Here is a 25,564-nt window from a genome sequence, read left to right as displayed (position 1 = left end):
GTGCTAAATAAAGAAAGAATATTAAAAGCAGTAAGGGAAAAAGGCAAAGGAACATAGAGAGGCAGACCGATCTGAATTACACAAGACTTCTCACCAAAGACTATGAAAACTAGAAGATCCTGGGCAGATCTCATACGGACCCTAAGAAAACACAAATGAAAGCCCAGACTACTATACCCAGCAAAACTCTTAATTACTCTCAATTAGATGGGGAAACCAAGATAATGCTTGACAAAACAAAATTTTCACAATATCTTTCCAAAAATTCAGCCCTACAGATGATAATAGATGGAAAACTCCAACACAAGGAGGGAAACTACACCCTAGAAAAAGCAAGAAAGTAATTTTTCAACAAACCTAAAAGAAGATATCCACACAACCATAAAAATAACATCAAAATAACAGGAAGCAACAATCATTATTTCTTAATATCTCTTAACATCAATGGACTCAATTCCCCAATGAAAAGACAAAGACTAATGGACTGGATACTTAAACAGGACCCAGCATTTTTCTGTATACAGGAAACACACCTCAGTATTAAAGAAAAACACTACCTCAGAGTAAAGGGCTGGAAAACAATTTTCCAAGCAAATGGCCTCAGTTAACATGCTGCAATACTCATGCTAATATCAGATAAAATCGACTTTCAACCAAAAGTCATCAAAAAAGTTCAATCTCATCAACAGAAAAATCTATCAAGAAGGAATCTCAATTTTGAACATCTATGCTACAAATGCAAGATGCATTTCTTCATTCCTAAAAGAAACTTTACTAAAACTCAAAGCACACATTGCATCTTACACAAAAATTGTGGGAGACTTCAGCATCCCACTTTCATCAATTGACAGATCAGGGAAACACAAAATAAACAGAAACACAATGAAGCTAACAGAAGTCAAGGTCCAAAGATTTAACAAATATCTATAGAACATTTTATCCTAAATCAAAAGAATATGTCTTCTTCTCAGCACCTCATGGTACCTCCTCAATTAAAAACCATATAATCAGTCACAAAACAGTCCTCAACAGATACAAGAAGTTTGAAGTAATCCCATGTCTCCTATCAGATCGCTACAGATTATGGGTGGCCTTCAATAGAAACAAAAACAACAGAAAGCCCACATATAAGCTGAACAATTTCATGCTCAGAAATAACTTGGTTAAGGTTGAAATAAAGAAAGAAATTAAAGCCTTTTTCAATTTCATGAAAATGAAGGTGCAACATACTGAAACTTATGGTACACAATAAAAACAGTGCTAAGAAGAAAACTAATAGCTCTGAGTGCCTCCAAAAAGAAACTAGAGAGAACATACACTAGCAGCACACATGAAAGCTCTAGAACAAAATGAAGAAAATATACCCCAGAGGAGGAGACAGCAGAAAATAATCAACCTCAGGGCTGAAATCAACCAAGTAGAACTGAAAAGAACTATACAAAGAATCAACAAAACCAGGAGCTGGTTCTTCAAGAAAATCAACAAGATAGATGAACCCTTAGCCAGATTAACCAGAGGGCACAAAGACATCACCCAAATTAACAAGATCAGGAATGAAAAGTGAGATATCACAACAGAAACTTAGGAAATACAAAGAAATTATCAGATTCTACTACAAAGGCCAATACTCAACACATCTGGAAAATCTGGATGAAATGGACAATTTTCTAGACAGATGCCAAATACCAAAGTTAAATCAGGATCAGATAAACCATCCTCACAGTCCCATAACACCTAAAGAAATAGAAGTTCTTAAAAGTCTCCCAAGCAAAAAAAGGCCCAAGGCCAGTTGGTTTTAGTGCAGAATCCATTTTGACCTTCAGAGACCTAATACTAATAATCTTCAAGCTATTCCACAAAATAGAAAGAGAAGGAACACTACCTAACTCATTCTATGAAGCCACAGTTATGCTGATACCAAAACCTCACAAAGACCTAACAAAGAAAGAGAACTTCAGACCAATTTCCCTGATGAATTTTAATGAAAAATACTCAATAAAATTCTTACACGCCAAATCCAAGAACACCTCAAAATTTTCATGTTCCATGATAAAGTAGGCTTCATCCCAGGGATGCAGGGATGGTTCAATATACAACAAAGTCAGGGATGGTTCACTAAATAAACAAACTCAAACAAAAAGACCACGTGGTCATTTCATTCGATGTTGAAAAGGCATTAGACAAAATTCAACATGTCTTCATGTTAAAAGTCTTGGAACGATCAGGAATTCAAGACTCATACCTAACTAAACACAACTCAATTAGCATGAATAAAACCTTTTTGCCTATTTTGGGAAAATTTATGACTACACTACAATCTTTGCCATTTATGAGACCCTTCATAATTTGCAGTATCTCCAAGCCAGGTGCTTCTGCTTATCCTCTCTTCCTCTTCCAAAACCTTCAGCTCCACATTCAACTCTTCTCTCTCCTCTCTCCCTCTCCCAAGACCTTCTTCTCCTCCTCCTCATCCTCTCTTTCTCTCTTTCTCACCTAAATTAAGGTGAGAAACTAACCAGTTTCTAGAATGAACTAACCAGTGCATTCTAGAACTCCCAGGGCTTAAACCACCAACGAAAGAATAAACATGGAGGGACCGAGGCTCTAGTTGCATATGTAGCAGAGGATAGCCTTGATAGTTATCAAAGGGAAGAAAGGCCCTTGGTCCTGAAAAGGCTAGATTCCCCGGTATAGGAGAATGCCAGTACAAGGAAGAGGGAGTCGGTGGGTTGATGAACAGGAGGAGGAGGAGCCCTAGGGAAATTTCAGAGGGGAAAACAGGAAAGGGGAACAACATTTGAAATGTAAATAATAAAAATATCTAATAAAAATAAATTAAATAAATAAAAGCAAACCAATGAGAACACAGAGAGAGATAAAGAGAGAGATTGAGAGAGAGAGAGAGTAAGAGACAAAGACAGAGACAGAGAGACTATGACAGAGGCAGAGAGACAGAGAAAATGAGAGAGGCTAAAACCCACATATTTTACTTATGTATTTCACTACACCTTAGAATTATGCATAAGACAAGTGCCTTATCCTTAAATGCTTTTAGGCCTGGTTTCTGATTATACTTTGGACAATTTAAACAAAGACATGAGACCTAAATTATGGGCATGTGAGCATATAGAAAAGTTACACAACAAATATATTATCAGAATTATTTATTTGTTGAATTTTTAAAGTTCTCTTTTTTCTATTTCTATTGAAAATACATTTCTTCCTGCAATATACTCTGAATACTGATTTCCCTTCCCCAATACCTTCCAATCTTATCCCAGCTTGATTCTGTTTCTTTATTTAATTAGAAAACAAAAAGTATGTAAATGTAATAAAAAAGAAAAACAAAAATAGGTAAAAGGAAAGCAAAAAATGGGAATAGGACAAAACAAACAAAAGAAAAGTCACCAAAAACAATAATAAGAAACACATGTGGATATAGAGACACGTATTCACAAATAACTCTATACAACAAAGTTGAGCAATAGGACTATGAGAGTTGATGTTGTATCAGAATAGGTCCATGTTCTAAAAAGGCTAGTGACTGTAGGGATGACTACTGAGTCTTGGAAGGAAGTGAATATGGGATCAAACACCTACATATAATCTCAGAACCTGCATAATTTAACAGGTAGATAGAATGTGATGGTAAAGGAGTTTGATGAAATGTGATTTAGTAACATTTTGACCAACCTATTCGCATGCCTGTGCATTCTGATATAAATATTCGTCACCTTCTAAGAGACTGGAATTTCTGCTGGAACGCATGGCAAGAGATAGTAACAGACCTGAGATCACTTAAGACTATGAGGAAGTGTTTGCCCAGATTTTGATGATTTGGATTTTATAAGTCAAACTCATATTATACTTTATTCCAAACAATTCAAAAGAGTTTTGTTCACTCAGGATCTAGTGATATTTTTATCGTACATCACAATACATTTCCACTTTTATTGTTTTACAGAATAAGAAACATGTCAATGGAGGTGATCACTGGTGAAGAGATTGGGAAAGTATGGTGAACCATAGGTTCATCCTCAGCTAGCATCACTTTAATCATAGATGGACATTTACAAAGATGACAAAGGCACTAGAGGACTGTGTTTCTGAGCAGGTCTGAAGACTAATCTTTCAGTCATCTCATTCCTAAGGCAGCTTTCTCCCCCTCCAGGACTTCTGACACACTCAGAATGTAGTGATAACACTGTGTCTTGCACAGTAATAGACAGCAGAGTCCTCAGATGTCAGGCTGCTGAGTTGCATGTAGGCTGTGCTGGAGGATGTGTCTGCAGTCAGTGTGGCCTTGCCTATGAGGGGCCGCCCGTTGCTCCTGCAAACTCCACTACAAGGTGGCGTTCGCATCTAGTTAAAATGTATCATTAACCAGCGATTCAAATCAGTGCGCATGCCTGAAGTGATTTAACATCCTTCGGTCTCTGCCTACCTCGTGGCGTAATATGGGCTGATGAGCTGCAACCAATTAGGAAGTGCCACGTCCTAGGCGGGCTTACCAGCCTATATAAGGGACGGTTTTTCAGTCTGTTGGAGTCTCCGTTGTTGTAAGCTTATGCTCTCCCTCTCAAGAGCCATTAAAGCCTTTCTACAGAAGGATCCTGAGTGTGCCGCGTCGTTTTGCTGGCGAGACGGTAGCGCGGGACACTTGCCCTTGAATTTCTCATTGTAGTTAGTACCACCATCTGCAGGGTAAATATATCCAATCCACTCAAGGCCATGTCCAGGACTCTGCTTTACCCAGTGCACCCAGTCACTGGTGAAGGTGTAGCCAGAAGCCTTGCAGGACAACTTCACTATAACCCCAGGCCCCACCAGCTCATCTCCAGATTGTTGCAGCTGGACCTGCAATTGGACAACTGTGGAGAGAAAGGCAGAGTGAATATCATTGTTACCTCAGGTCCTGTCTCCTCTTCAGATCTGGAACTGATGAGCCCCTTACCTGCAGTTACTGACAGGAGTAAGAGAAAGACCCAGCTCCATTCCATGGCTAGAGTCAGTGTTTTCAGTGACTGTGGAGAGGACAGTGATCATAGGTTGTTTTCTTTGTATGAACATCCCTGTATTTACTCACATAGTCTGAAGTAATTTGCATATTCATGAGCAGGTACTTCTTATGTAAGAACCTAGTCCAGCAGAAGAACTGGAGAGGGAGAACTGAAAAGGCACATGGGTCAGGTAACAGAGTGCTAAGGTCCAAGTCCTAATCCTCTTTGAGGAAGTGCATCATACACTTTTCCTGAACCCAGGTCACATGTCATGGAAGCAACATCAGGGGACAAGCTCTCAATAAATTTTTGGCCTGAGTCTGTTGCTCCACTTTGGGACACTGTCAACACATGGATTTACAGATGGTGCTTTGAGATCATGATCATGATGATGGTGATGATGAGGAGGAGGAGGAGAATGATGATAACAATAATGATGATGAGATTATGATGATGATGAATTTGAATTTGATGGTACATTCCAAAAATTGGTACGTTTTATGTATTAGAACTTTCAGATAAATGCAAGCAATATTTGCCTTTCCCACAGGTCATATACTTCAAAATTCACTAAAATGAATAAAAGTAAATGTGCTTAAATATTTATAGATCAAGGATTTTTACAGCATTATAATGATTAACTAAATTATAGATATAAACTATCAATGTGTAAACAAAGGATTTTATCACTAACGCATGTGTGTGTGTGTGTGTGTGTTTTACCAGAAATGAATGAGAAATTTACATTGCTTTTGAAAAAAAATGTATGCAACTGGATAAAATTGTATTAATTAAGACAATCTTAAAAAATCACAGATGTTAAATGGAGATAAAATTTCTTGTCCTTTAACCCCATTCCCTGTATCTTACATTCTTTTCCATGTTTTATGTTTCTTGGGTGAGAAGCTGGCATCATTGAATCAACTGCTGCTGGATACTCTATCAATAATTCTCAACACTCTGAATGTCTGCATTAATCTTTACACACAACACATATGATCATCTGTGACCAAGGCTCAGACATTATACTGGGTATAAACATAAATATTTATAAGACAGTTTGACAACCTGACCATTAGCAATACAAATGAGGTCTACTAGGGCCTATATCATCTCTAAACAGGGGCTTTAACCACACTTACCTGGGATGTAGACTTTCCTATGAAAATTGGCCAGAGGAGGAAATTCTCAGCCAGCCATTGAACTGAGCACAAGGTCCCCAATGGATGAGATAGAGAATGGACCAAAGAAACTGAAGTGCTTTGCAGCACCATAGAAGAAACAGTAAGAACCACCCAGTACCCCCCAGAGCTCCCAGGGTCAAAACCATCAACCAAAGAGTACACTTGGAGCTACTCATGATGCCAGACACATTGGAAGCAGAGGAAAATCTTCTTTGACACCAAATGGGGGAGAGGCCTTTGGTCCTGGAAAGACTTGATGCTGTAGTGTAGACAAATACCAGGACAGAAAAGCAGGAGTGGGTTGATTGGGGAAGGGGAGATGGCTTATGCGATTTTCAAGGGAGCGGGGAACCAGGAAAGGGAACAACATTTGAAGTATAAATAAATAACATACATAATTTTAAAAAATAAAGTATGGCCTACACAAAAAAAATGTCTGACAGTAGGGAGAGGGAACTTGTAGAGCCTATCTCCAGCAGGAAGACAGGGCTTCAAATGAGGGAGAGGAGGGCTATCCCTCAGTCATAAGTCTGACCCATAATTGTACCTGTCTGAACAAATTTCAGGGATGGAAATGGAGAGGAGCTCAGGGAAAAGAAGGTCCAGAGAGAGGCTCAAAGTGAGATCCAGGGGAAGCAGAGCTCCCATGGCTTGACACTATTACCAAGGATATGTAGTGCTCACAAAAAGGGACCTAACATGACAGCACTCCAGGAGACCCAGCAAGCAGCTGAAAGAGTCAGACGCAGATCTACAGTTGAATTAGGGAAGGGTGAATGAAGTTGAGTGTCACCCTGTAGGAGGACCAGCAGTCTCAATTAATCTGGACCCCTGGGATCTCTCAAACACTGGACCACCAAACACGCAGCATACACTAGCAGACATGAGGCCCCTAACACACATACAATAGAGGATTGCAAGGTCTGTGTTTATTTAGAGATGATGCTCCTAACCTTCAAGAGACTGGAAACCCCTGAAAGTTTAGTGGTCAGGTGGGGTGGGGGTAGGGACATCCATGAGGAGACAGGGGGAGGGGAGTTTTGGGATGTGGAACAGTCAGAGGGTAGACAGGGGTTGGCAGAGGGGGGAATAAAATATGGAGTTTATAAAAATAATAAAAAAAATTGTAAAAAAGAAAAAGAAAAATTTATCTGTGTAACTTGAGCGTTTACAGAGTTCTACTGAAGAGAGAAATTACTCTAGTTTACCTGGGGATGATGGTTTATGCATCAGTTATTTTAAGTTGTGCCAATATTACTATAATGTCTCTCTTGAAACCAGGTTCCTCCTTGCTGGCAATTGGAGCCAGCTCTTGCAGTTTCCATTTGTAAAAAAAAAATTAATGACAGCCCCATGGAGGGAACAATGGTGTCAACAGGCCAGACCCCTGGAGCTCCCAGGACTGGACCACCAACCAAAGAATACACATGGAACTACCCATGGCGCTGGCCACATATTGCCAGAGGATGGCCTTGTTGCACATCAGTGGAAGGAGAGGCCCTAGGGCCTGAGGGTGTTCAGTGCTCCATTGAACCACTACAATGTCAGTGGAGGAGGACAGGAGTGGGTGGGTGAGTGAATAAGCACCCTCATAGAGAAAGGGGAGGAGTGATGGGAGAAGAGGATCCCAAAGGGGAAAATATTTGAAATGTAAATAAAAATATCCGATCATAATGTGCATATTTATCCAAGATCTAAGAAGGAAGATAAAATGCTGTCAAAAAGGAGGGGTGGCCAAACTGAACCTTAATACACTGCATGTTAATTAAAACAAAGAGATAATCTACTGAAAATAAAAATTGTAACAAAAAAAGTAATGATAGTAGACAACAGGTTCTCCTGACATCAGACCACACCTGGGGCAGAGAACATATGTGAAATAGCTGAGTAGCAAGTGTGTTCAATTGTAAGCTTAGACACAAAATTTTGATTGCTTAGATCGGCATGGTAAACTGTGAGAGATGGATTTCCCTCTCAGGTTAACACATCCACCTTGGTGCAGGTGCTTGAGGCTTGCCCCACTAAACAAAGTGTAGCCATATTTTTAAAATATTACAACACGATGGTGAGTGACTTCCAAGAATACTCACCAAGGTTCAGATCGATTGGCACCTGATAAATGATGAAAATATACTCTCTTTTACTTTGGAAGGATTTGAGTTGTTCCTTATATACTAGTGAATGACACACATATGTATATATACACAGCACTGATTGGACTCCATATACTGTTAGTTACTGAAATAAAAGTGGTCAGTTAGATGGGAGAGATTTACTAGAAGTTCTTAATGGAAACCAGAAGGTTACAATGGGGTGAAAATGATGCTGATGTATTTCACACTTGAATAAAAATGTCAAAAAATAAGCAAACTCATTCTGAAAAATAAAAATAACAATTTTTACATCTGGTTAGAATTTTTGTGTAAATGAATATTTCACACTGCTAATTTCACTCATAATTTCTACTCTTTCATCTCTTGAATATCCTATTTTTCTCTATTATGGTAGACACTCATTTATACACTAGAATGCATTGAAATACATAATTGTATGTAAGAATGTGACATATAAGAGCTACTAATGAGATACTCATATGATCTTTGCAAATAGTCATTAATACAGTTAATATATTGGAAAGTACATATCAACAACAAATCTGTGTCTGAGGAGGACTCTGTAATCATTCTAACCACATTGACTAGTCATGAATGTCTGCATCAATCTTTATACACTGAACACAGAAGCTTCTTGGTCAAGGCTGAGAGCAGCAATAATCTATTTTATAAACATAAGTATTATAAGGCATTTTGACATCTTGAACTTCAACAATACAACTGGGGTCAACTATGGCCTCTGTCGTCTCAGGCAATTGGCTTTTGACTATGTTTATTTGGGAGGAGGTCATTCCTATGCAATAGACAACAACTACAATCAGAAAACACTTGGGCACAGTGTAAGAGTCATGTACTAACAGGTACATCTTTCTTGAAGCCTGATATTTAGACTGCAAGGTTAGGCAAAGTATAAAACATCACTGTTGTCTTTGTACTTCTTTTAAACTGCATGACATTGTTCTGCACACACACAAAAAAACCCTTGGTGGCAGGTAGAATATCCTGGTCAGTAGAAGGCTGGTTTCTCTATGTCCTGTACCATAGTCTTTGGCTAACAGGACCCTAAACATATGTAGCAGATGTGCATCTCAGTCTTAGTGTAGGTCCCCCAATAGAGTGCAACTGTACATAAAGATGTTGCCTTCCTGTGGATGCTGTTCCCCTAACTTGTCTGCCTTGTCTGGCTGCACTGGGAAGAATGTGCCTAGTACTTCAGAAGCTTGATGTGCCAAGGTAGGGGGATACCCAAAGAGGGGAGGCCTCCACCCTCTCAGAGGAGAAGGGGATAGGGGAGAAAATGGGTGAGAGGAGGACCAGAAAGATTCATAGTGAATAAATTACTTAATGAATGAAAATTCCCAGAAATGTAATGTTCCAATTTGACTTCAGTGAGATGACAATAAACAAGAATATTAATGATAATATTAATTAGACAATGATAATTTGTTAATGATAATTAAGATTATTTGATGTAAGTGTAAACTAGTGTAGTGACTTTGGAAATCAGTTTGAGAATGTCACCAAAAATAGTAAACAAAACTATGTAGTGCCATACTTATACATGCATGTACTCAAATGATGCTATACACTATTACAGAGACACTTGCGCATACATATTTATTGCTGATCCAATCACAGCATCTGGGAAATTGAATCCACCTAGATTTGTAACAAAAGACAAATAGATATTGACAATGTGGGATGTATAGACAGTGGAACACTTCTCATAGTAAAACATGAATTACGAAGTCTAAAATTTGTGAATGGACCTGGAAAATATGCAGAATGGGGTCACCTGAGTCCACATGACAAGTGCTTCAAGTTTTCTTCATGCAATTTACTAATTTGAATATTTTTTGTGTTGAATTTGTAGAAGCCGAAAGAAAAATGCATAGAATATATATACTCACATACACATATCTTTACATATATATGTATATATGTATATATATAAACATATACATATGTATATATGTGTAAAGATATATATACATATATGTTTAGGTACAAGGTACAATTTTACAGTTTTATTTTGTGCTTGTGTGTATGTATGTGTTTAATTATTGATATGTTTTCAATCCCTCTTTAATTTTGTTCCATTTTTTCCATTCTACAGAAAGAACGAAAGCTGTGTAGTTCAGTTTAAGATGAAAGAGCTGTCATAAGTTTGAGGAGGGAATCAGTGATGTAAATGCATTTTGTGATTTTTCTTTAAAAATATACAATAAGTAAATAAAAAATAAAAATACATGAATCTTTGGAGAGTTTAGTGAAGAATCTTCACTGCGTTTGAACACAAAATCATTATATCTCAATCACAAGTCAATAGATGCGATTTTCCTCAATAATTTGTTTGTGAACTAAATAACATTTGCAGATTTGATTTAAAAAAAGCAAATAAACTGTTCTGTGTCTCTGACCAAAAAACTCCTAAAAAAAAATAGAAAAAGAAAAAAGAAAAGGACTCAAAAATGGAAATCACAGAGGATACAGAGTTCATTCAACCCTAAAATATCTGTCTACTGGGATTCTTAGCCCCATTCTGCCCCCTGCTGGTCCTCAACTGATCTGCAGGTAGATTTCTTGTGGCTTAACCTGATGGTGTCCAGTCTGTCTTGAGCAGTAACATATACCTACAACTCCATTGCTGAGAGGACATAGCTATATGGAGCAATGGCTCTTGTTTACCTATAGAAGATGGCTGATAACTCAGAGACTGAATTAAAGTTGTTTCTACATTATCATCAGTGATCCTCTCAAAGCCTACTCTCTCCTTGTGGCAGTTGGATCTGGCTCTAGCAGGTCCCACTTGTAATGAGGTGTTAACAGGAGAGATCAGGGTCTTTCTTGCCTTTATCAGGCTATAGTTGGGCCAGAGCACTGAGGACAAAAAAATCAACAGTGAGTCTTAAGGAAAGATGCATCTCCCCATGTATCCATGTGTGAATTCCTAGGACAATCACATACAGGAGTCAACAGGAAGAAGAGGAACTAGAGTAGCACTCATGAAAAGCTAACAATTCCAAAAAATCACATTGAGAAGGAAATCAAGCAAATGTATCATGCAACTCAATCTGTTAACCATACTGCATTCCCATGCTTGTAATGAGATGGGATGAGAGAAGAAATTTCATTTACAAGAACCTAATGGGTGGAGAATATATGTGCTTAGAAAACTTTACTTCTATCTGTGTAACTTTCCAATCCAGTGTTCTCCTAGGCAGGGCGTGTGCTTGTAAAGCTTTCAGAATTAACGTTTCGTTAATGAAGGACAGAATACGGAATGTTATCCCAGGGATGAGAGAAACCAATAGCATTGTTTAGGGATATGTAATAATGTATATTTAAATATCAGAAGTATAACTACTCATAATAAAACAACAATACACACTACATGAACACAGAACATTCAAGTATATTATGCTCTAACTTTGGGTTCACAAATTGGATACACCTAATATTTCAGAATAAAAAGAGGAAGAAAAAGTTAAATGCATGTTCTCTCTTCCATAATTAGTCAGAATCCATGTGAAGTCCTGTGAATTTTCAGTTCAAGGGCAGTGTCCTCAGGGCATCAGCAACTCCTTACTATAGAGGAACAGTTATCCCTACAATCCAGAGTGCTAGACAGTTGTATCTTGGCATTTCAGAACCCCAGATGTGCTGGGTAATGTGTATAATGCTGAATTTCATATGACAGAATATTGGCTGTTGATGCAATGCATAGGATTTCATGCCTACTTAAGTAATATAATTAAATAGTAACTGAGATATCCTCCTCTTATAATCCATACACAAATGTCTGTGCTCCATAATATTATAATTAGATAATATGAGTTTATTCTCCTAAGTTCAACTAATATGAGGATCATAATACTTGCTGATCTGATGCAATGTCTGTGCAGAAGCTTTCCTTGAATAAATGGACATATTGATGTATATCATTTTTCTATTATTTTATTAATTTGTATTGTTTTTCCCTTGTCCTCTGCTTGGGCTCTCTTACCATTAATCACTAACCCATAACAGTTCCTTTTAGACATGTCTATATTTGATGATTATGAACACCACTTAAAGGACTGGCACCATTTTCACTATTCCAAGTCCCTTTGCAGATAGGCTTGCATCTGGAAAGTGACTCACATCTCACTTTGATTCAATCAAAGATTGATACACCATGGTGTCCTCAGTGGTCAGATATATAAGATGCAGGAACAGCCACTTTAAACATGTTTTGGTGAATCTCTGGATGTTCACTCTGTTACTTACCTGTGAAGAAAGTTACTGAAAAATTCTGCAGAACATACATCTGGATTAATGTCCTGAATCACCATTTGGAATTGCTAATCAGTCCACAGTAAAACACTGAGGATCACTGTCACACTTTGTCTCAAAAACTGAAAAGATGGTCTTGTTGCTAGTGTGCTGTAGCAATCATTTGATTACAGAGCAGAATATTGGAGATGAGTAAGACTATGAGTTTGGAATCAGTAATCATTGTATAATCACTGAACCTCCCACCTCAAATTACATGAAATGACCAGAGAAAACTAAAAATAATTGTTGAGGGTATTTCAACAAACCCAGATGGTAGTGGCTAATATCTTTTATCCCAAGATTGGGGAGGTAGGAACATGTGGATCTCTGAGTTCAAGTCTATCCTTGTCTATAGAGATAAGTTCAAGGGCAATCAGTGCTGTACAAAGAAACTATTTTGGATGAACAAAGCAAAACAAAAGAGTTTTTTAGCAGGAATGTTGCTCAAATCCTCAGAATTAGATATTGATTGAGTATGTGATCAAACACTTCTGCTTCAAAGTTTTGACTCAACTATGATACATAAATGGCTCACATTGACACTAACAGGGTATAAGAATACAGTTTTACTCTGCCTGCACTAGCTCTAAATAGAAAGACCAAGATTTATATTTATTAATTATACTTTTAAGTCTTATCATACTCTTGCTCCCAAATATTGTCTTATATCTTAAATTAATCAATCTATATCAATCCTGAGTTCTGACAAATGGTTTGCTAATTACTTCTCCTTCAGTCCTGCCTGCTTCTTCCTTTTCATCCTGCTGGTGACATCTGTTCCTGTCCTGATGATGTCATGAAGGACAAGGAGCTATAAGGTAATGGAAACTTATCTTTGTTGTTAGTAACAGAGACTTGTTTGGCTGTTGCTATACTTGATTGTGTGTGGAAAGGAACATTGCCCTAAGAAGACTCTGTACATGTCTGAGAAAATATCTCAGCAGTGAAACATGCATTGTTCTCCATAGATTCTTACCTGATTATCAGTTCAGGAAGACAGAAATGATAAGAGATGTGTCAACAGAACAATTGACAACTGACCAGAAATTACTGGAAACTTTCCGAGCAGGTTGTGCATGAACATGCCAGAAAGAAACAAACATGTTTTGTCTTTTCATGGTGTTTTCATTTAGGGAAAAGTAAAAGGTACATGAGATTTGGGGCCTTTGCCCAGTTTGTTTAACTTAAATGACCTTTGTTGATTGAAAATATCTTATAAACAATATATTCTAATCAGACTTTACTTCTCCACAACTTTTCTTAGATCCTCATTCCTTTGCTACCAACCCAACTTCATACCCTTTATTTTTCTCACTTTTTAACCAAAAACAAACAAAAAGGTAAAACAAGACTCACTTTCTGTCAATTTGCCTTTCCCTCTATTACTATCCACCCTATCTTGTCATACATACATATTCACACATACACAAACTCAAAAGAAGAAAAAGTATGAAACCAAATATACATGAAAAAACTAGTAAGATAAACTGCCTAAGTAAAGCTATATGAGAAAAAACTACAAATATGTCATTGTGTTGCTTTTGTTTGGCCATCTCTTGGGTATAGGGCCTAACATCAAGTGTGGTTAATACAGGAGTAAGTCCCCACTGAAGAAGACTATGTTTCTATTGTAGATGAGTACCAGCTGCAGATAGATTCTTACATAGTGGTGGGAGCACATATCTACTTCCCCGTCTCTGTAGAAATTCCCATTGGTTTGAATATATAAGCCCTGTGCTTGTTCCCATAGTCTATGTGAGTTCATATGTGTATCAATTCTACTGTGTCTGGATAAGACTGCTTTTGTAGAGTAATCAATCATCTCTGACCCTTACAATCTTCTTTTGCAATGGTCATTTAGTCCTGGGATGAAAGTTTGGTGACGAAAACTCATTGAGTACCATTTCTCTAAAAATTGTACATTTCTGATTCTCTCTAGCTTCATATCTACTGCAAAACATGTGTCTGATGACAGGTAGATGAGTTACTGGATTAAGTGTAAATAAAATGATTTTATTGATATGTTGCTTTATCAGAACAGTGGCATATGATTTTCCCTTAGGGCCATGGTCTATGCAATTTCAGTTTCCTGGCAATTCTAGCAGAGTCAGCCATGGCTAACCTTAACCCTAATCTCATAGGCCTTTATTCAATCAAAGAATGAATGATTGATCCCACAATGTTTGATCCTCTATTATGTCAGCATATCCCACAGACAGGGAACTATTGTAGACAACAGGGTTTAGAGTTAGAGTGGTTATTACCTTTCTCCTTTAATACCATACAAAATCCGTCCAGTACTATGAACACTAATCAGTAGGAATAAAAATTCTACATGGACACATGATCAACTTCTCTGTGTTCAGTGAGATATATAAGTGCTGTCTTGAACCATGTGATGTTAAAATTAGTTTGTGGGGAGCAAAAAATAGACTTCAAAATACCTTGAATTATTAGGGGGTATCTATGGACACTCTTTGGTTGATGACTCAATTTGAGAATACTCATCCAGTAAATCCCATCTTCACCATATACAAATGTTTACTGAAGGTAAACATTACAATAATTTGGAATTTTCCACTGTGGGAATTTGAAGCCTAAGACTGAGTGGAACCATAGTTCTGAACTACCTGGTATAAGCATCAAACATCCATCAGCTTTATAAAGGAAAACACAGAATCATTTATGAACATTATAACAGGAACCTAGGGTGAAGAAAATGAATAGAAAGCTCTTAATTTAAGAGCAAACAGGAAACCACAGAGGCCAGTAGGAAAGCTGTAGCTATACATTCTTCTGATATAATAGGAAGGAACAGAGCTGAGAACCAGCCTGAAATAATGTACAGCTGAAAACTGAGACTGATTCAATGTGCTCTCCGAGCACAGTAGTATGTGGCAGTATCTGAAGTGTCCACACTGGACAGCTTGAGGAATACCTGGTTATTGGAGGTGCCCTTAGAGACTGTAAGCCGACTCTTCAGTGATGGGCTGTAGTACTTATCATCATCCCACCAAATGGTTGCCAGCCACTCCAGACCCTTCCCTGAGGGCTGACGGATCCAGCCCACACCCATATAAGTAGTGCTCAGTGAAAATCCAGAGAAAGAGCAAGTCAGACTGAGGGTCTGGAAGGGCTGTAATATCCCAGGGCCAGACTCTTTCAGAGTAACCTGGGACAGGACATCTGTGGAGAAAAAGAAAAAGGAGAAGGTAAGGTTGGAACAGGTGTGGATAGAAACAGTCATCCCTTAGGCAGCCTTGACACTCACATGCAGGGACAATCAGCAGCAGGATTGAGGAAGTAAGTCTGTCCATGGCTGCACACTAGTGAGTACACATGTCCAGCTTTGACTTTTCAACCCAAGGTTGGGTGGATCCAGCAGAGATTTGCATTCCCTCACCAGGTGCTGACTCTGATGGCATACTTAAGTTTATGGACTCAAGTGGTATCAGTCTATGATTGGAGATGCAGGAGCCCTCAAGAGAGTTCATTTCTGCTTTTCATAGAGAGTATGTAATACACAAGACCAGGTTCCTCCATACATACTTCTTGTGAGTGATGTTGGGTTGCAGTGAGGTTGAGGGAGACCCTCACTCTAGCACAAAGGGCTGTGACTCTGTTCACTCATCTAAGAATACTTCCCTATGTTTTTTGAATGGAGGTCAGATGAGGAGCTCAAAGGGGAGATTTTACTACTACCTTGATGCTCTCTGTTTCTAAGGCCTCTATGAGTCTTATCAATATATATTTTCCACATAATTGGTACACTAATTATAGACTTCCTGAATAGTGTAAGAGTATACGCCATCTCAAGCTGAAAATAATGAAGAAAATAATTCCATGAAAGAGTGTGATTTTATTGACTTTACTGAAGTGTCAAGTTCCTAACTCACATACTTGACATTGCTATTTATTCAACAATCAGTACCTTCATCTTTATACTGACCTGTATTTGTGACAACTTTAAAATCAACAGCAGAAAATAGAAAGTCTAAGTGGGGAGAAATTTATTCAATTTTCCTAGATGCTGAAGATCTTAGAAGAAGGCACAGTGAGCAGACGATGCTGGAAGGCACAGCCCACAAGATTAGGACATTTTTTTCACTGCCTTCAGAAATGTTAAAACTAAAATTGTCTAGTAGAATAAAGGAAAAATAATAGAGACTAGAGGTTACAGAAGAAATATGCACAGTGTACAAAATACATTTTTATGAAAGTTCTATACACTTGTAAAGTTGTTATTTTATATTTCATAAGGATTTTTATTCTTTGTAATTTTCAATCATATATGAAATATGTTGTGATCTACCACCACGTTCAGGACTCTCACCACAGTCTACCATCACTAGGTCCCTGTGATTCCCCTTGGGACCTTCCTAAAACTCTCTTTCCAAGCATACTGATCTTCTATTTAATTAACTAATAACACAGAGAATTTTATTATTGCTACCTATATACTCATATATAGGATTATCTCTAGTAAATAGTGAACCTCCAGAAATCTTCCCCAATAAAGAGATTATATTTTGCCTATTAGTCATCAAATGCCAAAAGACCTTCAGTGTGCTGTGGGCCGTAATAGTTCCTCCCCATCCATGTTGAAATATTTTAAAGTGTTATTCTTAGTAGTGATAACAGGGTACACCTGCACCAAATTGGATATATTAACTTCAGAGAATGACTTACCCTTATGCTAAGCTTGCCAGTAGACATCTCTACCTGCTCAGTCATTTCTAGGTCTCACATGTGGTAATTTTCACTGGTTTGATTTGAATGTAGTTTGTGCTGGGAAATACAGCTACTCAAATGTCTCTACATCTTGTTGTAGACATACTTGTACATTCATGTTTATTCACAGCATGTTCTTCACAGTCATTTCTCAACATATAGAGGAAGAAACCATCCCAGATTTCTAATAAAGCATAAATAAAAAAGGACATAGTCATACATATTGAAAAGTATTACTCAGTGATAAATCATAAATTATCTGATCTACAAGTGTCTTATGGAACTGGAAAACATATACTGAATAGGTTACCCACACACATTAAGTGTGTGCTTCATGTTATCATTCATACATGTTCCAAGAACTGAATAATTTGTTTTGCTGTATTTAGTTGTAGAAGCCAAGGGAATAGAATTTGGTCATTACAGTATGAGGAATTTACAAAGATGACACAGTAAAATAGAGATAAGAATAGAGAATAAAACATTTTAAAATTGAGCAGATTATAAGAGCCAGACTGGATGCAGAACTCCAAGGAAAGAGCGTCTTCCAGACACAATTTGACTGATGCTTTTATGAATTCACAGAGACTGTGGCTGCAGACACAGAGCCTGAGCCAAATCAACCCAGATAAACTTGGGAGAAGGAAATGAGTGCAGGCTTTCAGCCCTAACCAAGAGAAGTGCAGCTGACACTCGTGTAAAGGAATAGTTAGTTTTCACCAATGGAGTCTCTCCTGCGATGTTAAGCATGATTAATCATAGAAGACATGCTTACTAGTTGATTCCAACAAAAAAAATATTACCTCAATAGAATTTTTGGAGACATTGTCTTGTTCAATACCCTTTGCATCATTTACCTTTTGTCTATATATCATGGCTACAGGATTGTGGCTTTATTGGAGTTCTCTCTCTCTCTCTCTCTCTCTCTCTCTCTCTCTCTCTCTCTCTCTCTCTGTGTGTGTGTGTGTGTGTGTGTGTGTGTGTGGTGTGTGTGTCTTGTTTTTGATTATCTTTCGTTTTGTTTCCATCTGTTTTAATTCCTCCTTAAATTACTTTTTTCTTTTTTTTTTTTTTGCTGTTATTCAAAAAGGAAAATTGTGTGTATTTCATGAATTTGGAGGTAGGAAGGATCTGGAAATAGTTGGGGTGAGAAAATAAGTTATTAGAAAACACTGTATGAGTTTTATTAAAAATTATAAAACAACAAATCAAAACCAGTAAACATAAATCTGAGAACTTATTTAGCAAAGAATACTGAGTTTGAGCTTGGAGACATCACATGTCAATCAAAGCAAGGCAGATCAGTTAATGCACTTGAGAAAGAAGACTACAGAGGATACAGAGTCGCTTCCACACACAGCTCATCTCTCTATGAGGATTATAGGTCTCATTATGCCCCCTGCTAGTCATGAACGCTCCTGAAAATAGGTTTGTCATGGTTTAAACTGAAGTTGCACAGTCTGGTTTAAGAAAAACCTTATGTGGGTTAGTGAGCAGGAGGAGGAGGGATGGGATAGTGGGTTTTCTGAGGGGAATCCAGGAAAGGGGATAACATTTGAAATGTAAAGAAAATATCTATGAAAATAAAGAAAAAGAAAACCTATCCATTAACTTCAGTGTTGACAGAATTCCACTGAAGAGAGAAATGGCTCATTTACCTGGGCATGATGATTTATGCATCAGCGATTTTAAGTTGTGCCAATATTATTATAATGTCTCTCTTGAAGCCAGGTTCCTGCTTGCTGGCAGTTGTATTCAGCTCTTGCAGTTCCCATTTCTAAAAACATAATGACAGAAGACTGATGTTCTCTAAAAGCTGAAGGACAGATTATTGAGACTGGGAACATTATTATGGGACCATATATTAACATATAACCTCAGAATCTACCTCAGTTAGCATGTACATTCATTAAGGTGATAAATGAATTCTGTGAAACTTGATATAATATTATTTCTATCCATCATACAGAAATTAAACTTTTGTGGCTTTGTGTCAGAAGCCATTTTGCCTACTTCTGTCAGAGTCAAGGAATGAGGGCTGAATGTTCTGTTAATCTTGGAAGAAGGAAATGGGAGGCTTCTGGATGGCAATAGATGACAACCAATGTATGTCAGGTATTGTCTCTGCCTGACTATGACTTTGTTCCCTATGACACTGTAAAGTCTATAGGTCTATGATAATTAAACTTGGGGTTGCCATAGTGTTCACTAGACAGCCCTCTGCTTTCTAACATTTGTCTCAGTCTTCTTCTCCATCTATCCTATAGTCATCCTCACTCCCTCTTTAGTGGACTTTACGACTTTATGCATGCAGGAACAATGCAGCTATGTATTCTGTTATAAATACCTTTCATATTCTAAGAGCCTCGAACTTCTGCTGGAACACACAAGCAGAGATAGCAAAACACCTAGAAGTCACTTAAGACTTAACGACTGTGAAAGGGTTTTTTTTTTCTTTTTTCTTTTTCTTTCTTTCTTTCTTTTTTCTTTTTTCTTTTGTTCTTTTTTTTCTTTTTTTCTTGGATATTTTCTTTATTTACATTTCAAACATTATACCCTTTTCCAGTTTCCCCCCTCTCAGAAACCCCCATCCCATTTCTCCCTCCCCCTGCTTCTATGAGGGTGCTCCTCCACCCACCCCACTCCCACCTCCCCATCCTCAATTCCCCTACACTGAGGCATCTACCAAGCCTTCATAGGACCAAGGACATCTCCTCCCATTGATGCCTAACAAGGCAATCCTCTACTACACATGCATATGGAGTCATGTGTACTCCTTGTTTGATGGCTTTGTGCCTGGGAGCTCTGGGGGATCTGGTTGGTTGATGTTGTTATTCTTACAAAGTTGCAAACCCCCTCAGCTCCTACAATCCTTTCTCTAACTCCTCCACTGGGAACCCACAGTCAGTCCAATGGTTGACTGAGAGAAACTACGTCTGTATTTGAAAGGCTTACAGGGCCTCTCAGGAGAGAGCCATATTGGTCTCCTTTCAGCAAGCATTTCTTGGAATACACAATAGTTTGGTGACTGTGTATGGGATGAATCCCCAGGTGGGATGGTCTCTGGATGACCTTTCCTACTGTCTCAGCTCTAGTTTTTATTTCCATATTTTTTCCTATGAGTATTTTGTTCCCTTTCTCAGAAAAACCAAAGCACCCACACTTTGGTCTTCCTTCTTCTTGAGTTTCATGTGGTTTGTGAATTGTATCTTGGGTACTCAGAGCTTTTAGGCTAATATCCACCTATCAGAGAGTGCGTACCATGTGTGTTCTTTTGTGACTGTCTAACCTCAATTAGGACGATATTTTGAAGTTTGCCCAAAAGTTGATGGGATTTTACAGATCAAATTCAAACTATAATTTATTCCCAGCTATTCCAATGAAAGTGCTAGTCTTTCTCAGATTCCAAAGATAATTTTATCATGCATAATCACAGTTATCCTTTTTTGTTTTATTAAAGAAGAATGTCAATGGAGGCTGTCACTGGTGAAGAGAATGACAAAGTGTGGGGTACATCAGGAGCAGACTAAATCAGCATCAAAGAATTCAGAGATGTCCTGCTGCAAAGTTAATAAACTGCCCCAGAGGTCTCTAAAAAAGAGACACAAAAATGGACTATCAAAATGATTGCATCTCAGCAAGTCTTCAGGATAATCTTCTCTGAGTCATATTAGTCACAGGAAGCTTCCTGCACCTCCAGGGTTTTTCACATGTTCAGGATGTGGTTGCAACACTGTGTCTTGCACAGTAATAGACTGCAGAGTCTTCAGATGTCAATCTGTTAAGCTCCATATAGGCAGTGCTGGAGGATTTGTCTACAGTCAGTGTGGCCTTGCTCTTGAATTTTTCATTGTAATCAGTATCACCATAAGCATTAATATCTCCAATCCACTCTAGGCTCTTTCCGTGACTCTGCTTCACCCAGGACATCACATAGTCAGTGAATGTGTAGCCAGAAGCCTTGCAAGAAATCTTCACTGAGGCCCCAGGCTTTACCAGCTCAGGCCCAGACTGTTGCAGCTGGACCTGTGAGTGGACACCTGTAGAAGGAAAGACAGAGTGGATGTCATTGTGACCTGAGAGTATCTCAGAATCTCAAGTCTGCTGCTGTGGGCCACTTACCCGTAGCTGTTGCTACCAGGAAGAGGATGATACAGCTCCACGCCATGGTGAAGTCCTCTATACTCAGTGACTGTACAGACAACAGTGATCGTATGATTTTGAGGGATGTAGACATCCCTATATTTACCACCATAGACTCACATGATTTGCATATTCACGAGCAGGGTACATCTTAGATAAAGGCCTAGTCCTGCTGAAGAAGAAGGGACACCTGAGGGACACCTGAGTTAAAAATCAGGACATAGAGGCCCAAGCCCTAATTCTGTCTGAGGAAGTTCATCCCATACCTCATCTCTGAGATTGTGCTGAGGCTATGGATGTAACTAACATCAGGGCCTGTGCTCTAAAAAGATTTGCATCCTGAAACAGTGCCTCCTCTTCTGCCACAGTTAAGAGATAGATTTACAGGTTGTTACAAGAAGGACACACTAATGGCAAAGTTAGAAAGGAGCTAAGTTCTTAATTATTTACAACCTCCTTTCAATACATACAAGTATCATTTGCCTTTCCAACATGTTATATACTAAAAAATTGTTGCCCAAACAACGAAAACTAAATATACTTCAGAAACAGTTGTACATGAATTATTTTTACAGCACCATCACAATAAATAAATTATGGAAATTAACTGTGTATCTGTAAACAGAAGATTTCATCAAGAAGAGTATGTTTCATATGTGTGTCTGTGTGTGTGTGTCAAGAAAATATAAATCTATGACATGCTTAACAAAGAATTTTCACAGTTTTTGAGCATGGAAACATTACATGTCAAACACAATAGTTACATGTAAGTTAAGAAAGGAAACCACAGAGGATACAGTCTCCCACACAAGCACCACATCTCTCTGCTGGGGATTGTTGGTCCCACTGTGCCCCCTACTGGTCCTGAACCCACCTGCAGATAGGTTTTTCTTTTCTTTTTTTCAGTAAGTTTTTCAATGTTTACTCTGAAGTTGCCCAGTCTGACTTGAGCAAAAAGTTATCCCTGAAACTCCAGTTCTAACAGGGCTCAGCTGCAGGGATAAATGGTTCTTGTTTACTTGTAGAGTTAACTGATGTCTCAGTATCTGAATTTAAGTTCTTTCTGCATTATCATCAATGACACTCTCAAAGTCATCCTCTTTCCTAGTGGCACTTGGATACAGCTCTAGATGTTCCCATTTGTAATAAAGTGTACACAGAGAGATCAGGGTCTTTGTTACCTTCATCAGGCTGTACCTGGGCAAATGCAGTAGAAGATAGAAGGAGTCTTGGTCTAAGATGTATCACCCTGTTTTTCCATGTATGAATTATTGGAACATTCACATACAACAAAAAGAGGAAGTACCACTATGATACTCACAGAGAAGTTAACATTCCAAAAGAAATTCAACTTGATTAGGAGATAGAAATCAAGGAAATATATTCAGCAACTCCATCTGTTTCCCAATCTTCATGAACATCCATTTAATGGGATGAGGGTAGAGAGGAAATTTCCATAATAGGGATTCTAATTGGTAGAGAATATGTGTGCCTAGAAAGCCTTATCTCTACCTGAGTAGCTTTACAATCCAGGGTCCTCCTATTCTGGGGCAGTGCATGTGTTTTTAAAGCTTTTCAGGAGGTGAGGTTTTGCTAAAGAAAGATGGATTTGGAATATGGTACCAGGGATCAGAGAGAACAATACCATTGTGGAGGAATATGTTTACATATGTAGTAGACTACCTGAAATGTAACTACACATATTGAAACAAGAATCCATATTAAATGAATTCAGAATATTCATATATATTGTGCTCAAATTTCAGGTTAACAAATTGGATGCAACAAATATTGCAAGAAACCAAGAGGAGGACCAGTTAAATGCATGTTCTACCATCCATACCTGCTCAGAATCCCTGTGATGTGCTGGATAATATCTATAATGCTGTACTTCATATTTCAGTACATTGGAATGCTAATGACTCACATAAGTTACAATGCATAGGAATGAAAGATTAATTATGTAGTATGGGTTTATATTGACATCTTCCTCATATAATGTAATCCATTCACAAATGTCTAGACTCCATACAATTGTAAATATATAATATAAGCTTATTCTTCTCAGAAATCTAATATGAGGATCATAATACTTGCTGATCTCATGCAATGTCTGTATAGGAGATTTCCTTGAATAAATGGACATGTTGATTTATAGCATTTTTGCATTCATTGTGAATTATTTTCCCTTCTCCTTTGGTTAGATCCTCTTTTCATCAATCATAAACCCCTAGCTGTTCCTTTTGGACCTAACTATATTTTACAATTCTGAACACCACCTACGGGATTGTGCCCAATTCACTATTCTGGATGTCTATGCAAAAGGGATTATGTCTGGAAATTGGCTCACATCTTCTCATTCTGATTCATTCAAAAATGGATACACCATGGTGTCGTCAGATATCACATACATTAGATACAAGAATAGCCACTTTAGAAGTATTGTAGGGAGCAGTATGAATCTGTGCCCAGAGCTGATCCTGTGCCACAATGATCTATAAGAAAATACCATATGGAGAGAGCCAGTCTCCTTGGATTGCTGACTCGTCTATGAGCAGAGGTAAGAACAACACTTCTGCTCAAATTCCTGGTCCAAGAGAGACCTGCTCTAAGCCATCAGAACACTGGAACCAGGGAACAGCCAGGGACAGGTTCCTTCCAGTTTCTGTCTGCACCGTGGAGCTGAACCTATACACAATTCTCCATACCTAAGTTCCTCCCAGAGAGAAATAGTCTCCCAGGGGTTCTGGCACACAGGCTTACAAGAGGGACAAGCCACATTCAGAGACAGCAAGACCAGCTAACACCAGAGATAACCAAATGATGATAGGCAAGGAAAAGAACACAAGCAACAGAAACCAAGACTACTGGCATTATCAGAACCCAGTTCTCTCACCAGAGTGAACCATAGATAACCCAACACAATAGGAAAGCAAAACTCTGATTTAAAATCACCTCTCATGATGATGACAGAGTACTTTAAGAATGAGATAAATAACTTCCTTAAAGAAATACAAGATAAAACAAGTAAACAGGTCCATAAGAAGTCAATAAGAAGAAAGACAAAGAATCCCTTAAAGAATGCAGGAAAACACAAAGAGGTAAAGGAATTGAACAAAACCATCCAGGATCTAAAAATGGAAGTAGACAGAATAAAGACATCATCACAAAGGGGGGAAAACCCTGGAGATAAAAAACCTAGGAAAGATATCAGAAGGTGTAGATGCAATCATCATCAACAGAATACAAGAAAAAGAAGAGAAAAATCTCAGGCACAGAATATACAATAGGAAACAGACTAAACAGTCAAAGAAAAAGCAAAATGCAAAAAGTTCCTAACCCAAAACATCCAGGAAATCCAGGACAAAATGAAAAGATCAAAGCTAAGAATAATACGTATAGAGAAAGTAAAGATTGCCAACTTAAAAGAGCAGTAAATATCTTCAGCAAAATTATGGAAGATAACTTCCCTAGCCTAAAGAAAGAGATGCCCATGAACATACAAGAAGCCTACAGAACTCCAAATAGATTGGACCAGAAAAGAAATTCCTCCTGTCACATAATAATCAAAACACCAAATGCACTAAATAAAGAAAAAATATTAAAAGCAGCAAAGGAAAAAGTAAAGGAGAAAGGCCAAGGAACATAGAAAGGCAGACCAATCAGAATTACACCAGACTTCTCACCAGAGACTATGAAAGATAGAAGATCCTAGGCAGATCTCATACAGACCCTAAGAGAACACAAATGAAAGCCCAGACTACTATACCCAACAAAACTCTCAATTACTTTCAATTAGATGGGGAAACCAAGATAATCCATGACAAAACCAAATTTTTACAATATCTTTCCAAAAATGCAGCCCTACAGATTATAATAGATGGAAAACTCCAACACAAGGAGGGAAACTACACCCTAGAAAAAGCAAGAAAGTAATCTTTCAACAATCCCAAAAGAAGATAACCACACAACCATAAAAATAACATCAAAATAACAGGAAGAAACAATCCCTATTTCTTAATATCTCATAACATCAATGGACTCAATTCCCCAATGAAAAGACAAAGACTAACAA

General features: G+C 38.0%; 4 gene segments (V, D, J or C); all 4 read right to left on the bottom strand.

The window, feature by feature from the left end:
• The window catches only part of LOC127687761 (Ig heavy chain V region VH558 A1/A4-like), a 59,071-nt gene extending 54,040 nt beyond the window's left edge, over window positions 1-5,031 (bottom strand). Inside the window, 1 exon segment of the V gene segment in view lies at window positions 4,955-5,031. Coding sequence covers window positions 4,955-5,000 — 46 coding nt within the window.
• The window catches only part of LOC127686811 (Ig heavy chain V region 108A-like), a 111,185-nt gene that overhangs the window by 64,665 nt on the left and 20,956 nt on the right, over window positions 1-25,564 (bottom strand).
• Window positions 15,482-15,932, bottom strand: LOC127687760 (immunoglobulin heavy variable 2-5-like). The segment is given in 2 exon segments: window positions 15,482-15,801; window positions 15,887-15,932. Coding segments are annotated over 2 exon segments (366 nt in total).
• Window positions 20,777-21,642, bottom strand: LOC127686808 (Ig heavy chain V region 108A-like). The segment is given in 2 exon segments: window positions 20,777-21,386; window positions 21,469-21,642. Coding segments are annotated over 2 exon segments (459 nt in total).

This window comes from Apodemus sylvaticus, chromosome 6, assembly GCF_947179515.1.
Source record: "Apodemus sylvaticus chromosome 6, mApoSyl1.1, whole genome shotgun sequence".
Classification (NCBI taxonomy): domain Eukaryota; kingdom Metazoa; phylum Chordata; class Mammalia; order Rodentia; family Muridae; genus Apodemus; species Apodemus sylvaticus.
This window is presented reverse-complemented; position numbering and strand designations above follow the sequence as displayed.